Source organism: Triticum urartu, chromosome 1A, assembly GCF_056163025.1.
Source record: "Triticum urartu cultivar PI428250 chromosome 1A, HENAU_Tu73, whole genome shotgun sequence".
Lineage (NCBI taxonomy): Eukaryota > Viridiplantae > Streptophyta > Magnoliopsida > Poales > Poaceae > Triticum > Triticum urartu.
This window is the reverse complement of record NC_141873.1, coordinates 497,085,529-497,103,401: the sequence shown is the minus strand read 5'-3', so window position 1 is coordinate 497,103,401 and position 17,873 is coordinate 497,085,529. Positions and strand designations below refer to the sequence as shown.

The 17,873-nt window shown below is 50.3% G+C and overlaps 2 protein-coding genes across 3 annotated transcripts; one reads left to right on the top strand and one right to left on the bottom strand.

Annotated features, from left to right (window-relative positions):
- Positions 1–13,061: 13,061 nt before the first annotated feature.
- LOC125523100 (myb-related protein 1-like) lies at positions 13,062–15,393 on the top strand. Of its 2 annotated transcripts, none has more exons than XM_048688155.2 (7): positions 13,062–13,197; positions 13,268–13,478; positions 13,559–13,635; positions 13,715–13,772; positions 13,858–13,945; positions 14,024–14,093; positions 14,497–15,393. In XM_048688155.2, exons 2-7 carry the CDS (start codon positions 13,274–13,276, stop codon positions 15,220–15,222), a joined length of 1,224 nt encoding a protein of 407 aa, XP_048544112.2. In that variant the 5' UTR covers positions 13,062–13,197; positions 13,268–13,273; the 3' UTR covers positions 15,223–15,393. The 2 variants fall into 2 exon arrangements, with proteins under 2 accessions (XP_048544112.2, XP_048544119.2); XM_048688162.2 differs by having other exon boundaries at positions 13,064–13,197; positions 13,271–13,478.
- Positions 15,394–15,991: 598 nt separating this feature from the next.
- LOC125522094 (uncharacterized) lies at positions 15,992–17,321 on the bottom strand. Its single transcript, XM_048687174.2, has one exon. The coding sequence runs from the start codon at positions 16,903–16,905 to the stop codon at positions 16,210–16,212; it is 696 nt and encodes a 231-aa protein (XP_048543131.1). The 5' UTR covers positions 16,906–17,321; the 3' UTR covers positions 15,992–16,209.
- Positions 17,322–17,873: the final 552 nt, after the last annotated feature.

The following is a 17,873-nucleotide window of genomic DNA, read 5'->3' as shown; positions in this document are numbered from 1 at the left end:
TTTCCTCTTTGGCGCTGCGAATGATGCATTCATAATCCTTGATATATTGAGCTACTACTAGTCTTATTTCACTTGTAAACATCGACCAGAAAGCAACCTTGTTAAAACGTCCCTTTACGCTTTATGTAGTGGTTGGCCTTCTTACCTTCCACGCCTCTAGAAGCTTCTACGAAGCTATGCTTCCGGTAGCTTGCCTGCCAAGCCCCCTATAGGCGAACGGCCGAAGGATGGTCGAAAAGATTATGAGTAGAGTCTGTAGGGAAGTCAAGCTAATGCTTGTGCATAAAGTTGGTACAGGTATTGTTGCCCAAAAGTATACATCTGTTTGAAGACAACTCAAGCTAATGTTGTGCATAAAGTTAGGTATTGTTGCCCAAAATTATACATCTGGTTGGGAAAAGAAACGACTTTTAACAGTGCGTCGCTTCGATGCAATTCCTCTTGACAGGTAGCTACTTTCTATCATGCTTAAATTCCCCTCTCCTGCTGTTACCAAAATGGTTTGCTATGGACATGCCATCACCTTCGGTATAGTCCTTTGAACAGTTCACGTTTCATTTGTTTTCGGTTTAACTAAATGGTCCTATCAACCTTGTGGTGTTAATTTGATTAAACCTTTTGAATGATTGAGGTTTCATTTGTTTTTGGTTTAAAGAAATGTCCTATTCCTCTGCTTAACTGTCACAGTTGTTTGCTCCAAGTTGATCGCTGCCCCTTGTCTTAAGCCCACATTATTGCCCATTTGTTTAGTGGATGCCATGGGATTGAAATGATGCGATATCTAAGATAATCGCATCTAAATCTAAACCAGTCTGTTCATCTTTTGTCAAGCAGCAAATGCTCGGTTCCTCGGGACCGTGGCGGCATCGGAGAAAACTAATGGCGAGCTTAGTGGCCGTGGGATTTATGCTTGCCTTTGCATTATGCATCCGATTATTATTCCTGAAATTTTAAGAGGTGCTTACAAGCATAAGCTTTGAAATGAATTCCTTGTTGTGATACTAATCAATGGTTGTCTAGTGGCATTCGATTCTTGAGTGCCGCCAGACTGCCAGGTTTACAGAAATCAGCTAAATTACTCCACCAGTAAATGTTCTTTAATAATTGATTGTGTTACTGCTGATCATATTCTCTTGGTTCAACAAAATGATTGATGTTCAACATTTATTTTTTCCTCCTTCGGATCAAGGAGATTACGGCTCACGATTTCATTCACATGAAACCGCACAAACCGGCAGCACATTGAGCAACACCCCAAATATCTAGCTGGAGCACATTAGGAAAACAAATGATCAATATTTTCTTCCCTATCACAAGATCTACACTCGCTGTTATTCCCTTTTCACCCCCTCCTGATCAGAACATCCTTAGTCAAATACTACTCCCTCCGTTTACAAATACTCTATACGAGATGTTCTAAGTTTTTTCTAAACCAAATATATATAGACATGTTTTAGTGTGTATGTTCACCCATTTCAGTCCGTATGTAGTCCCTATTGAAATATCCTAATCATCTTATACTCCTGTTTGTGAACAGAGGGAGCACTATTAATCTAAGAGGAGCTCTAACTGGCCACATCTTCCTGCTTGGCCATTTAGCTTGGCTAGGGATTACACTGAAGAAGCACCAGACTTGCTACCTAACCATTTACTCTTTTTTTTGACGAAAAGGCTGAGAGCAGCTTTTCACTGATATACGGGGGGGTTAAGAGGAGAATAGTTACAAGCGATGTACAGATCCAACATGCAACACTGGCCAACTCCTACACCAGTACTAGCCCTGATCTAGCGCAATTCCTTAGTCGGGTTCCCTGGGCCTGTTCAGCAAGGAGCTGGCATTGCCTCGGCCAGCAGCACGCCACACGTTTGCCTCCTCAATCATCCTGTCGACTAGTGCGTGTGCCGATGATTGCTGGTTCCGGAAGATTCTAGCGTTGCGTTCATTCCAAGTTGACCACCAGACTAATTGTACCAAGGCACTCCACTTCTTGCTTTGCCCCGCTGGACGCCTAGAGATTGTGCGCTCAGCCCATTGTGACAGGGATTCTGTGGCTGGGCATGGGGCGAGCTCCTGAGGTAGACTGCACCGGCGGAGGACGGCATGCCAAATCTGCAGCGTGAACGGGCATGTAGCCAGCAGGTGAATGGCATCTTCCATTGGTCCGTCACAGAACGAGCAGGTTGCATTATGTGGCCAGCCCTTCTTGGCTAGCACGTCGGCAGTGTTGCAACGTCCAAGCATTGCCAACCACGCAAACAGTTTACACTTGCCAGGCGCGTCTGTGTTTCAGATAAAGTCAGCGAAGCAACTCCTGGTGCATCCTTCAAACTGGATCAGGTATGCCGACCGGGCCGTGTATATTCCGTCGGAGGTCCATCTCCACCGCACCTGGTCATGCGCCGTCGATAGGACAGTGCCGCTGATCCCTTCCCATAGTGCCAAGAACTCTCTGGTTGCCTGTAGCGGTAGGTGTTGCTTGAGGTGTCTCATCCATCTGCCTTCCACAAGCGCTTGGGCGACCGTTAAATTCTTCCTAGTGCAATGCTCGAACAGCACCGGGAAAGCATGTTGGAGGCAGATACCTTTGAACCATGGTTCCTTCCAGAAGAGTATCCGCTCACCATTGCCAAGCTGGAAGTCGACCGAGGCATTGAAAAGAGCTATGACAGTGCGGTCAATTGGTAGTTGTAGCCCGTCCCAAGCCTTGTTGCCATCGGTCCAGGAGCGCCAGAGCCATCTCATCCGCAATGCCCTACTATGTGCCAGCACGTTGGTGATGCCGAGCCCGCCGAGCTCCTTAGGCCTACAAACAGTTCTTCAGCTGACCAAACACTTGCCCCCCGATGTCGCCTCAGTGCCCTCCCAGAGAAAACCACGCCGCACCTTGTCAATCAGCTTCGCAAGCCAAGTTGGCATGATCAACGCGATCATCTGGAAGATCGGCATGGCCGAGAGCACCGTTTTGACCAGGTCCAATCTCCCGTCCATGGTAAGCAAGGCCATCTTCCATCCCTTCATTCTGCAAACTAGCTTGTCACATATTGGTTGGAGGTCATTCTTCTTCAGCTTTGAATCTGTCAGGGGCATGCCGAGGTAGGTGCACGGAAAATGCTTGATCGGGCAGTTCAAGTCTTGAAGCAACTCCTGCAGGTCCATCCCCTCGCAGCAGATGGGCGATACGGATGACTTTGCGAGGTTCGTGTGCAAGCCCGTGGCATCGCCGAACAGCCCTAAGACCTGGCTTACGGCAACAATCTCGCGCCGGCAAGGGTTGATGAACAGCACTGCGTCGTCTGCTTATAGAGATGTCCGAAATGGCAATATTTGGTCTCCCATAGGGCCTAGAATTCCTAGGTTTGCTGCCTTGTCAATTAGAGTTGCTAGGCAGTCCATCACCAAAACGAACAACAGTGGGGAAAGAGGATCGCCCTGCCTGAGGCCCTTCATAAGATCAATCCTTTCGGAGAGCTCACCGTTGACAAGGATTCTCGTGGATGCTGTACCGAGGAGCGCAGCCAGGCAGTTGGTGAACACTCTCCCAAAACCCCTTGCGGTTAGCAGCTCAAGTAGGAACTCCCAGGATACCGTGTCGAAAGCACGTTGGATGTCAAGTTTCAGCATTAGGGCAGGCGTTTTGGATCGCCGAAAGGCCTTGGCCAGGCCGCCGACAAAGCAGAAGTTGTCTTGGATGGCCCTACCTCTGATGAATGCGTTCTGACAAGGTCCAACCAGATCATTCATCCTTCTCTGAAGCCTTGTCGCCAAGATTTTGGTGACCAGCTTGGCGAAGCTACAAACCAGACTGATTGGCATGTAGTCCTTCATGGTGGCGGCGTCAGCACTCTTTGCAAGGAGGATCATGGTAGCTTGGTTCAGGCGGCGGAGGTGGGTCGTCGTGGTGGTCTGTACTGCCCTGATGGCTGTAGTTAGGTCAGCCTTGATGATGTGCCAGCAGCGTTTGTAAAATAGCCCCGTGAACCCATCGGGTCCAGGAGCTCTATTGCCGTCCAGCTCCACTATGTTGGCAAGGATTTCCTCTTCGGTGATGGGCGCATCCATGTCACCCAGCTCAATCCGTTCATAACCGAGCCCCTGTAAGTTCAGCCTCCTTGGCCTTGGTTGGTTGGCCCCGAAGATAGGCTCGAAGGAGTGGAAGGCCTTCACCTTGGTTTCCTGATCGGTGACTGTAACCCCATCCACCTGTAGCTTGGGGATGAAGTTTTTGCGTCTCCGCGCCGTAGCTTTGGCACGGAAGAAGTTAGCTCCTGCATCCCCTTCCTTTATCCCCTGACCCTCGATTTCTGCCGCCAGATAGCCCTGTCCAGCGCGGCATATCCGAGTCGCTGCATCTTCATGTTGGCCCTGAACTGTCTCCCGTCTGCCGTGAGGGGCCTCTGGTCCATAGCCCTGTCGAGCTGCGCAATGATCTCACTCGTGATGGCCCCCTTGAGCTTGATGTTGTTGCAGAACTTGGCCTGCCAGCGTTGGAGTGCGTTGGCCGTGGCCTTGAGCCTGCCGGCGAACTGGCCGATGGTGTCACCGGCCGTAGGCCCCCCTGCCAAGCGGCACAGACCACCTCCTCGAACCCCTCCAATTTGGTCCAATGGTTCTGGAATCTGAAGCATCGCGCCTGCCGAAAAGCTATCTCACAATTGAGCAATAAAGGGCAGTGGTCCGAGATCTCTGAGGATAGAGCATGCAACATGCAGTTGGGCAGCAGCTCCTCGAATGCTCCATTGATGAGTATACGGTCTAGCTTCACCATTGTTTCTTGATCCTGCTCGCTACTCCATGTGTACCTACGACCATGTAGGTATAGGTCCTTCAGTTGCAACTCGTTAATGAACCTCCTAAATGCTGTGATGCATCGATGGTTGATCCAGGAGTTGTTCTTGTCAGCTGCCCGCGTGATGAGGTTGAAGTCTCCAACTAAGGCTAGGGCAACCCCAGCTGATAGCGAGTTCTGCACCGTATGCTTGAGCTCTTGAAGAAACTGCACCTTCTCGTCCCAGTTCTGCGGGCCATATACACCGATGATCCCCAGTTGCTCTCCCTTGGCGTTGCACCCCGTCACAGCCACGGCGTGTGTGAGAATGGTGACACTGGGCAGGGAGTAGTGGTTTCCTTTCCATGCTAGCAGCACACCCCCTCTGGTGCCCTCAGCCGGTAGGTATGCAAACTCCGAGAACTCATTGCCACATCACTGTGCCACCATAGCTCTATGGATGAATGATAGCTTCGTTTCTTGCAAACAAACTAGGGATACATTGTTGCGATACACCACCTCCTTAACCACAACTCTCCTAGCTGGGTTGTTCAAACCCCTGACGTTCCAAACTAACCAGTTGTCTTCCATAAGGGAACGAGATCGACTAACATCCGACACAATAGCCTAAGACGACGCCGGAGCCGGCGACGCTGCATTCTTTCCCGCTCTGGCCAGCGCGGAGAGTGCCTCTATCTGGACAGGCGATAGGGGCTCGTCGAAGATCCTCTGGTATTCGGCAAGGCGTAGCTCCACCGCCTCGCCGCGCTCCGGGATGGCGAGCCCGCGCTTGGACATGACAAGGAGACGTGCCTGTGCCATGACGTTCCCTTGAGCCGCAGGGAAGAGGTTCTTCTTGCAGCTCAGGCGGTAGCTGCGCCTCGTGGCCGTCGCCAGCGTCCTCACCGAGCGGCGTGGACGTCCACGCGGTGCTTTTGGAGCCTGGAGGACGGCCGGTTCGATGGGGGCAGCCACCAGGTCGAGGAAGAGCTCGGTGGCCTGCTCGTGGGTGATGGGGAAGGCAAGCACCCCATCGACAGCCCCACCAGGGCCCACCGCCTCGGCCCCACCCTGTGTGGGACCCCCCTCTTCAGCAGCGCTGGCGTGGGCATGCAGATGCGCAGACAGCGGTCCATCCACCAGGGTCGGCGTGCCATGCAGAGTAGCGTCCAGGAGGCCAGCGCTAGCGTGGACATGCATGGGCTTGGTCAGCGGTCCATCCAGCACGGTCGTCGCGCCATGCAGGGTAGCGGACAGGAGGCCGTCCGTGGTGGGCCTCGAGCCGCTCGCCCGACCACCCGTCAGCGGCCCCACCGCGGTGGACACGCAGGGGGGCACTGCGGCCTGCAGATCCGATGCCGCAGGGGTGCAGGCTGCCGCAGTTACCATTGGCGGGGAAGTGGTGGCCCGCACCCCGCTGTCGGCTGCCACCCCAGGCGACAGGGACAGATGGCCCATGCCCACCAGGGACAGGGCCCCGCCCGTGTCCGCACGCACCAGCGGTTGGACCACCGAGGTCGGGGCCGGCAGCACCGGGGACCCCACGCATGGGGCGCGCGATGTGACGTCCGCATGCAACGTAGCCGGCTCGGCCACCGCCCCCTCCTCGCGCGGCTCCGCCGCTGCCGCGCCACCGAGATGGGAGTTGTCGCCGGAGCCCTCATCGGCGTCCACCGGCACGAAGACGGGAGAGGATAGCTCGCGGACGGCCTTGCCATAGATCTCTTCGGGCTGCAACACACCGGGCACCCGCCGGTAGTGGCCGGAGTAGGGGCGACCATTCCGGCGGCGGCCCCTCCTTTCAGCCAGCGAGAGGCCGAAACCTGTTCGGGTCCTGGTGATGTCGTCGGGCACCCTGTGCTCCCACGGGTGCGGCAGGTCTTCGGGCGGCATCGTCGTCTTCATCGCCCCCATCGTGCCGGACCGCGTACTCCGGGCGGGGAGGATAGTAGGTGACGGAGTCGACGTGGACGAGCACCGGGTAGTGAAGCTTGCTGGGGAGGTGCTCGGTGCAGGCGCAGTTCTCCTCCCCCTCCCCATCGAGCCCAAAGCCGGGCGGGAGAGAGACATGCGCCAGCGGGTCAGAGCAGTGGGTGCGTGGCCGGACGGTGAGCACCATCTCCGTCGGCACCTCGTCGGGGTCGCCCACCCAGGCCCGGGCGATGAAGTAGGACATGTCGAGCTTGTCGAGGGATTCGATGGCCACCTGGTAGAAGAGGCATTCGGGGAGCAGGTCTTGGGCGATGTTGAGGCTGAACTCGTGCGGCGGGATGCCCTGGATGAAGAGTCGCACGCTGTACCGGCACTTGACGGATGTCGCGAAGGTCAGCCGGTTCCACCGACGGATCAGCAGGGGCATGCCGTGGGCGTGCACCATATCGTGGCCACACACCAGGTCGAACCACCGGCGATGAGCAAAGCGCACGAAGAACGAGCCCGGCTGCATCAGGGAGACCTGAAGGCCGTTGGTGGGCACATCAGGGAACTCAGCGCGAACCGCCGCCGCGACATCCGCGGGCACCAACGCTGGCGAGGCCACGGCGGTGAACACGACGGCAGACTCGCGCAGCCGCGTCTCCTCGTCCAGCGCCTCCTGGGTCTCCTCGATCAGGCACACCGTCTTGCGGCAGCGGCGGTTCCCCCTCGCCGGACCATACGAGAAGCGTGCTGCCATCTCCATGGCAGGCGGAGGGGTGGTAGGGGGGATGTGGTAGGCGGCACGGTTGGTGGAGATGGGGGTGGCGGTGGCGGCGGTGGGAAGACCAACCGAGACAGGACAGGAGCGCGGTCGTGGTTAGGGTGACCTTGCGGGAAAGCGATGCGGGAGGAGACCGGTAGCCGCGGGGGAGGGGGGCGGCGGCGCGGCTCGTCGAGGGAGGAGAGCGGAACGCGAGGAAGGTGGCGAGAAGGGCAGTGGTGGGTGGTATGGCCAAGGGCGAGGCAGTGGATGCACCGGACTTCACTACGGCAGGAGGCAACTCTGTGAGAGGAGCTAAGACACCGGAAGCACCTACCATGGAGGTCAGCCTTATAGGTGGAGCTGGTATGAATGCCGCGGCCGGCGGTGGTTGAGGATGGTGGAGCAGTAATGGCGTCGGTGCTATTGGCGGGTCGGAGCAGCGCCCCTTTCTTGCCCTTGCGTCGGACCACATGCCACTCCTGTGAAACGGCCACCTGCGAAGCTGCAGGCCTGCCCGCCCCGGCGGGTTCATGGCCGCCCTCACCCACCACCACAATGGATTGAATGCGCGGCCGCAGTGGGGCAGACGGCGCAGGCGGCGCAGGTCTGATGGGCGAGGAGGGGCGAGTCGGGGCCGGCGAAGCAGGTCTTGAATGCCCGGAGCAGACCACATCGGCGAACGATGGGGCCGAGGATTCGAGGGCGGAATCCACGTCCGAGAAGGCGACCCTCTCCAAGGAGACGGGGCTGCAAGGAGACATGGAAGGCGGCAGCGAGACAGGGCCGGTGGAGACCTCAGCCGGGTGGCGGAGGCACGGCCGCGCCGTCGGCACAGGGGCCGGCGACGCCGAGGGGTGGGGGGAGAGCATGCTAGAGAGAGAGACCAGCGAAGAAAGTTGGAGCAGAACTCCAAGCCAGGCTTTGGAGACATGGTAGGCGGCAGCGAGACAGGGCCGGTGGAGACCTCAGCCGGGTGGCGGAGGCACGGCCGCGCCGTCGGCACAGGGGCCGGCGACGCCGAGGGGTGGGGGGAGAGCACGCTAGGAGAGCACGCTAGGGAGAGAGACCAGCGAATAACCATTTACTCTCTCCGACCAAAATATAAGACATTTTTGTAGTTCAAATTTAACCGCAAAAATGTCTTATATTTTCATACAGAGGTAGTACAAGATTCTTCTACTATCAGACAAGATCACACCGTCACACATCTGCTTTAACCGTTGCCATAATAAACAGCGGTCTGCGCCCCCAACCTTTTGAACCACCCCCAACCATCAGCAAACACAACGCCAACTGTGATATTCATATTGGCAGTTAAATTATAGTCTACTAAACCGACACAAAGACCAAAACCCTGTCCTTTTCCCATTGCCAACTTTATTTCCTACAAAAACTTGTAAAAATATTTCCTACTTTCATCACCCCTCACGAATATTGCATGACTTCGCGCACAAGAATATCGCAGCAAAAAATGGCACAATTTCTCTGCTAAAAAGCGGAGCATTTGCTCCGGCGAATAAAGAACAGCTTCTTTACTGCTGGTCAAGTGCATGTATGTAATTAGAATGGTGATCGTGCGGAGAGATGTTAACGCCTCCATCCGCATCGACTTATCGCTATCCCAAATTCCTCATCTCCAGAGTGCGGAGTTGGGTTGCGATGCCATTGCACCCCCAACTTTCGGTAGCCAGCTTTAGACACGATCTGCGGAGCAGCTTGCATATCATCATCCTTCTTGTTTTCTCCCCTATCAGGTATCAGGTGGAAGAAGATTTATGACCGCGTCGATGTCAAACCTGTTAAGCAAGAATTTCACGAGGTCAAATTGCTTAGATAGGGAAACAATTGGTGTGGCACATAATATTTTACAAGAATTTTCCAGTTCTTTGTTGTGCCAAATCATGGTAAAATAGTATGTTATGAGGAAGACCCACCTCAGCAATCAACGCCAACCCAGGCCCTAGGCTAAATCTTGGCTTTCAGGTGGAGCTCGTACCAGACAGTCTAGTGCCAGTCCTAGCTCATCTAGCATGTATCCCATGTAGGGAACCCCACGATCCATTTTTTTCAGATCTAGTGGAACTAGAGTCAAGACTCAAGAGCACCCACGGATGAAGAAAGGTTACACAACAATTACTCATACAGCACCTATGTGATGAATATTAGTCAGACTCAAACAAAAGAGGAAGAATGACAATATCCAACATAAGTTGGTGCAAGTTTTGGTGTATGTTGTCCTGGAAAGAGAGCATCATCAACTTTTTCCGGAAGAAATAGGTGAACATCAGCAAGTTTGGTGTGATGCTGTTGATCAGTACCATCAAAACCAGGCAGACAAATCCTGATGCACCTAACACCCGAGAAAGTGATAATACATCTGCAATTAACCAGGAGGCGAAATGTGGCACCCCTATGTACAATCTAAAGGGGAATATTGTGCACGAAAGTGACTAATGTTAATCTGATCACCGAAATATGAAAAAGAGAGCAAAATCAAAAGCACTGACCAGGAATTGAAATGCCATATGCTCCAAAGATGCTCCCAACAAAGAATACTGAAGATGTCCCTCTCGACCACCTCAACATAATCTAATTTTAATCACAGATTTCTTTGAAACAAATCTAACCACGTGTCACATAAGAGCACATATACACAAATATAAACGAGGTAAAAAATCTCGAGTGCAAATTTGGCATTAGATACCATATCAGGAACGAACCCTTTCAGGTGCTTCCCCGGTGCCCATGAACTGCAAGAGCATCACATAACCAATAGACCAGACTAGTTGCTCAACGAGCATCGCTGAACAGTAACTATCAATAAGTGTAAGATAGTCGCCGCCGTGATAGTTTATTTGCAGGCTCAGGCAGCATATATTCTGTGAAAACCACAGAAAGCTGGAGTGCTGCGAGAGGAATATTGAGATTAGGATGTGGGCAAGGAGCATCAGCAAAAAGAAATAAAACTGTGCATCTAGGAGCATTGATGAGAAAGAAAATGCATATGAAAAGCATAGCTCACCGAATTGTGCGTGCAACTTGAGGTTGAACACAGATGCCAAGGACACTGAGAAAAGAATTGATGCCATGGCGCTTGGACGAAGAACCTCCATTCATGAGATAAGTAGCTCATGCAATTGGGATGGCTATTCATGATTGATTCCAATTGGATTTGTACTTTACTTTATATATGCCTCCAACGACCAATTTACAAAGGATGATTGGAAAAGGAACAAATCATGTACTAGTGTACACTTCTGGGAAAAAGGATAAGAGACTAAGGAACTTCAGTTTTATTGACAACGGAAAGATTCTTAGACCAAAGCAGTTTTTCTTGTTTACCATAAAAACACATAAAACCCTTTACTTCCAGTGAAGACACCAATTTTTTTGATGCCTTCCATTCCCCCCTACCAGCTGCATCAGATTCATTTATTTTCCTATAACATTATCTGGTTAACGAGGTCAATTCACTGTGTGTACTCCTCCATTAGAATTTTATGTAGTACCCCTCCATCAGAAAAGGCTCTAGACTGGCAAAGATCCAGAGGCAACTAAGCGTCAAAGAGGTTCACAGACGCTAGAGCAGAAAGCTTCAGGTCATATATAACCTACAGTTCTAAATAGCTGCCAGGACCAGTCTCTTACAACTGAATATGTTCCCACAAGCTGATGCTGCTTTGCAAAAGATGGAAGAGCAAAGGATGATGCTTTGGATTCTTCTTTTGATAACCTCTTTACATGTTGATAGCAAGACTGCCCACCCTCCAGTTCAAACAGTATGCAAAACCTGACAGGTTACCTATAAGGAAAATAAACTGAAGCAAGTATCTTGAAAAAAATAGATAGTAAATTGACATACCATGCTACACATACGTGCACAGTCATCAGCACATAGGAGTAAACACAGTAAATTTGTGAATGGGGAAATAAATCTGTGGTATTATCATAAACATCATAATACAGAGCAAACGTTCTCCAACTAAAACCTATGAGAGCCTTACTGTTTCGAAGGGAGAAGAAAGATGAAGCATAAAAAGAAAGTTATGTTACAAACTTACCGTTCCCAATGAGTAGCTAAAGGAAGACCTTACTGGAAGGGTTAGTGGAATCAGTGATAGTAAAGCATAAAGAGGGATATTCCTGATGGTTCATTCCTTTAAGTGCAGAAGACCATTAAACCGTTGCAGCTGAAAATGTCTCACTGGTGGTCCCAAGTGTCGACATATACCACTGGCACAGTTCTAATGAGGTGCCACTTCAATCAATTGAATCACACATAGAGAACTGGTGCATAAGTACAGAAGGCACAAAGGGAGGGACCAGGGGGGTATTTCGAACTCTATAACTTGTGTTCCTTTTTATCCTTACCCTTTATTACTCATGGCATGATACATGAGGATAACTCATGCCTTTTCTATCAGTATCCCAAAGAAATAAAAATGAAGGAATGAAGGCAAATTGATGAAATGCGGATAAATTTGACAAACTTGACTGCAGGAAGAGAACAAAACCAGATCGTTAAAGCTGCAGAACACATCTCCCGATGAACCAAACATGAATTTATTGTATTGAACCCATATTATATTTTATAAGTAATCGGGAGGGAGGGAGGGAGGAAACATAGCGCCTACTTCTGCTTAGAAGTTAGAACTCACATCTAACTTTTGAGTAACTTGGTTAGAAGAATGATTGCTATAAGGCAGCTGCCTATGTTAGCAAGAAGTACTGAAATGATGAAGGTTGTGTAGCACATACAGGATCATAGCACATAAGTGTTGTTGTTTGACTAGTGATGATTAAAAGCAAAGTGGTCTGGTTCAAATGGAGCTTATCCCATGCAAAGAGCATAAGCCAGTAGGTCCATACTTTTCTGGACTACAATGAGAATATGTACCAATCTCAGGAAAGGACACTGATGGAACTTGTGCTTGTTCATATTCTATCCACTTTACAGTAGTACAAAGGACAGAATAAATTGACAGAAAAATTGTGCTTCTGTGTGTAAGATGTCACTCTCCAAGAAGGCAACAAGTATCAGCAATGAAAAAAAAACTTAATTGATTCATTTAAACAAAGATGCACATACTGCATTCCTCTAAGAGCATTAAAATCATTAATCACATAACATGAACCAGCAACACTAAACTAAATACTAGTAACCAAGGTAACAGAGAAGTTGCACAAATATTTCCATCTCGGCAAAATGAGTGATTCGGAAAGGTATCTTTCACGCTCCAAGCAGATATAGCAGATAATATGCCAAAAAATAACATTCCAGAAAGACAAATTGCTCCAGTTGTAGGTATTTATTCTGTACATATACCTTCTACTGATCTAATGAGTAAATATGCAGCTGAAGTTTCCATACAGAAATGCAGAGAAAGCTAAAGGACTAGTTTCATTACTGAGGGGTACAAGGTTGATGTTACTCAGCTGTCACAGGTTGCTATTAGTACTGATATTTTGATTTTGGTTATTATTTCCAAGAATAACTGAGGACAGCATCTTCTGTCAGTTGGGTTAAAGATTGTTCTTCTGCTGTTTGTTCTAAGATGCTAGATTCTATGTTTCCCCATATAAGGAGCCCCTCACAGGGCATTCCTTATCAACCTGAGAAGACCAAAAGGGTATCAACAGGCTTAAGCTCACTCGGAGAACAAGACTGGTATTCGTCTTGTCAGTAGGGAAATACTCAATACACAGTTTCAACGTGCAACAGCAAAGAGGAAGGAAGCGACTGCAGAACAAGTAAGAAGTTGGTTAGATCTTTAAGCCCTCCAAATTTCTGTTGTTCTAAAAATTTCTGTCCATTCTACAGCAGAAGATGTATCACCAACATCAGGGCCCTAGTGAGCTCTTCACTACTAGGACGACCTTTCCCATGGAGAGGCATCTGTTTCTGCACGGAGGAAGTACGCAAGGAGATTCTGGGCTAGTTCTCTCAACCGATGCAAAACCAAGGCTCAAATGGACACCCGAGTTACATCAGCGATTTGTAGACGCGGTCAATCAATTGGGTGGAGCAGAGAGTTAGTATACATCTATATGTTTCTTATCTACTCATTGTACAGAAGTCCGCTGAATCCTTACACTCATGTTTATCACGCAGAAGCTACTCCAAAAACAGTCATGAGGCTTATGGGCATTCCAGGACTCACCTTGTATCATCTGAAAAGCCACCTCCAGGTACATGATAATCATAAATTCTCATGTTAAAAATGGCGCCCATAACTGCAGTCAAGTCAGAATTTCTTTGATGTTTCAGAAATACAGGCTCAGTAAGAACCTCCAAGCTCAAGTTAACGTCGGGACAAACAAGAACAGTAAGCCCAAGTTTAACTTCTATAGTTCCATCTTTACCATTATAATATATCTGTATAATGACACACAGGCCATGAAATTTTGCAGCCATAGGATGTGCAATTGCAGCTGATGGCATGCCCGGAACAAGTGTGCCAGCGATGATCAATACAAATGCCATTCCACAGCCAGAGAAGTAAGGAAACTGGCCATGCAATTCAGAATTGTATTTCATGTGAATATTGAAGTACTAATCTCTCTTACTGGGTGACAGAACTATGCAAATTGGTGAAGCCCTACAGATGCAAATCGAGGTGCAGAGACAATTAAACGAACAACTTGAGGTGAGGTACTGAAACTACTTGTGTAATAAGCTCTTAACCAAGACAATTCATTAGATGCACACAGTAGATGGAAATCAAGATAACCTGAATCGAGCATCCAGATACCACTCTCGTTCCAACCAAATAAAAAACTGATAATGTATTCTAAATCCTTATTTGACACCTTTGAACGCTGCGCTTCCTCCAGGGATGGCCCCATAAAACGAATACAGTCTAGCAATTAAAGAACCAAAAGAGCGAAAAAGCAATTTGGCACCACTCATTAAATTCAGATGCTTAATACCTTCTTCTAATGTAGCAATGAACTTTTGTCAAATTCCAGCTAAGTAACACACCATGCATGGAGTGACTAAAACATATCCATCAGTGCAGTGGTTCTAACCTGAAATTAAATTGGCAACAGGTACAACGGCATCTGCAACTACGGATAGAAGCCCAAGGGAAGTATCTGCAGGCAGTTCTAGAGCAGGCACAAGAGAGCCTTGGAAAACAGAATTCGGGTCCTGCAAACCTGGAAGATGCAAAGATGAAAATATCAGAACTAGTCTCACAAGTATCAAATGAATGTTTCGGCAGTGGAGTTACAGAGATAAAAGAAAGTTCAAGTATGCACAGACTAGAGCCGAGGCAAATCCAGTTCATGGAAAGTTCAACCAATAACTGTTTGACTGCAGCCGGAGGATTCATCAATGAGCATAGACTACACAGCCATGGAATGCTAAAAGCATATGATGATAGTTCAATATTTTGCAGAAAGCACTCTCCTGACCATGAGTATCAGTTTTCCCTTAATAGAAGCCTAAGCGAGCGTAAGATGGGTCATTTGCAAAATGTGAATGAGTACCACAAAGCAGAGTTTGGAAGTGAAAGTGACATGGAGATTCAACAGGAATATACTACACCTCAAAAGAATGGCAGAGGCAGCACCGCCAGTTCGGCCTCAGGAAGCAAAGAAAGAGATGCAGACAGACTATATCTTGAAGAAGCAAACTGCAAGAGACAAGCGGTTGAACATTCCGGTTTTGAGCATCCAAGTTCTGGGAAGAAACTTGATCTGAACACTCAAAACACTGATGATGGTGATCAAGGGTATAGGCATTTTGATTTAAATGGCTTCAGCTGGAGCTGAATTGTTAATGATATGCAATATGATTGAAGAGAAGAAATGAGCATACAAATAATTTTTCCTGGCATTTTGAACACCATTATTTGGTGATTAAACTGTGTAGGTCAAGAAAGAAATACTAGTACACCAGAGTTCAACCATTGAGTATAGAAACTGAGATGTTATAGCTCAGCAGTTTAAATCTCTATTTCGAGAGGTTTAATACATATGAATAGGATATCAAATCTGTATAATAAAAAAAGGAATAGGGATGAAATATAGGAATAGAATGCAGAAGGCAAAGATAGCTAGAGAACCACCAACCGAGTAAGCGTCACACTTAATACAGGTAAACCATGGTGAGAAATACTCATCCATGTATATAATACAATTTCTCAGAATTTAAGCAGTAAGAATAGCAGGGACTACCAGAACCTTACCCTACCAAATAACACCGTTAAATCAATTTAGTAACAGAAGCTATCCCTGCCATTATGCGGATACTTTCAGCTCAACACAGCTTAAAACAAAACCAAACAGTTTATCGATTGATGCAGACTTCACGAACACAACTGACATCTCAGAGAAGCATGTGTAGAATAAAGATGGAAGTAATTCGTCCGCAGTCATCTCTGCACATCGTTCAACCAGCATATAAACTGATGCATCTATTCATCCACACAACGCAAACGATTTTTGAGGTAAAGTCCATCGCAGCACTTATTTGCATACGATCAGCATCAGGCAAGGCAAGAGTCATTTATAGCATAATAATTCGATTAAAAACTGCAAATGGAAGAGCAAAGCTATGTATAATCTTGGGGGGTGATGTGCATCACAAGTCATATAAGAAGACATGTATCTATTCCTTTGTTCCTCTCCTTATTCTCATCTATACTTGCCACAAGAGCAAGAGCACTGTATTATAGAGTATGGAATAATAACTAGAAAACTAGTTTATTATGGAGAGCAGTGAGCGCCGGTGTCATCCACTCATCGCTGCTACTACTACTACTTCTTGATCCGGCGCACCTTCTTGGCGCCCCAGACCTCCATCCTGCCCTTGGCGCAGCCGCAGGGGGAGCGGAAGATGAGCACGGAGCGGCCGTTGGGGGGCGCCATCTTCCGGAGCTCCGCCTCGAGCTCCCGGTGCTCCTCGCCGAGCTCGACGAGGCGCGCGGCGGAGCCGGCGGCCGCGAGGAGCGTCTTGGCGTGGCCGCCGGGCGGCAGCAGCCGGCCGCTCCCGCGCACGCACTCCTCCGTCTCCAGCTGGATGTCGAACTCGACGGCCTTGCGCAGGCCGCGGCAGCGGGGCCGGCCGCACTTGCGCGCGTGGTGGCCGGCCGCCTCCCACGCGAGCAGGCCCGCCACGGCCGCCACGGCCGCGCCGGCGCCCGCCGCGAAGGCGACGTACGAGTAGGGCTCCTCCGGGTACTGCCGCACCAGGTCGGCGGCCTCGCGCGCCAGCAGCCTGGCGTAGGGCGCGGCCAGGAAGGCCAGCGCGCCGAGCACGGCGAGCAGGGCGAGCGCGTCGAGCGCGGCGGTCGGGGGCGGGTTGTCGCAGAGCGAGGTGAAGAGCCTTCCCCGCGACGACGGCGACGAGGAGGAGGAGGCCGCGCGGCGGGGGCGGGCGCACGGCGAGGGCGAGGCGCGGCGGCGATGCTCGAAGGCGCGGAGGAACTCGATGAGGCTGCGGCAGTCGGCCATGGCGAGGCGCGGCGGATCGGGATCTAGGCGCGGGGGCGCCGGTGCGGGGTGGGCGGGCTAGCCGCGAGCCCGAGCGTCGCGTCGCGTGTGCGGGCGGGGATCCGATCGGTGGGTATTTTTGACCCGGTTGGTGGGCGGCTCGCCGTCGCGTCGCGCGAGTGACGTGTGGCGTCAGGGAAGGCTGGCGGAAGGAGCCGGGCCGTCGCTTCGCTTGCTTTCCCTTCTTCTTCTTTTTCCGACGTTGCGGGGGAGGTTGCGCGTCACATGCTTCACACGGCGTTCTTTTCTTGTCATCTTTTTTCTTTTTCGCCCGCTTGCTTTTTTGTGCGACCCGTTTCAGCTTTCAGGTGCAGGCAGGCTCGCCGCGCTGTTGGACTCGTTCGACTGTTGAATCGCCTTTATTTACTGGACCGGTTCAACCGGATGACGATGTCAACAAATAAGTTCGATTGGAGGGCTTACCGATATTGTAAGATAATAACTCGACCTTCGTTGTTGCGTATTCTTCTTCTTCTTTGCGGTTGGACCTTTGGTGGGGTATAAAGGGTCTTTGTGTTTACAAGAGTCACACGTCGCATGACCGTACGACAAAGCGCACGTCACACCAGCAAATATGTCATTAAATCGATTTTCCTATTGCCAATTTCTAGATAGACTACCGTGTAGTCGGGGCGTCCCCAACGCCGACCCTCAAACCCCTCGTAATCGTCTGGACCGTGCGGTTGGTTGGGACGTGTTTTGCCATCCAACGCGAATATGTATTGGTCTGCAGAATGGCCCGGGCGTGTTTTTTCCGCAAACCGGAGACAAAGTTGGGGAGCGGGGTTATGGGTGTCTGGACCGTTGACATGTCCGCGTCTGGCAACTGTGGCCCACCCAAAACCCTCCTCATTCACCCACGTGCTTTCCAGCCCGACGCCAACAGCTCACATTGCTGTCGACCCAGACCGGACGCGGCCTCGCACTGC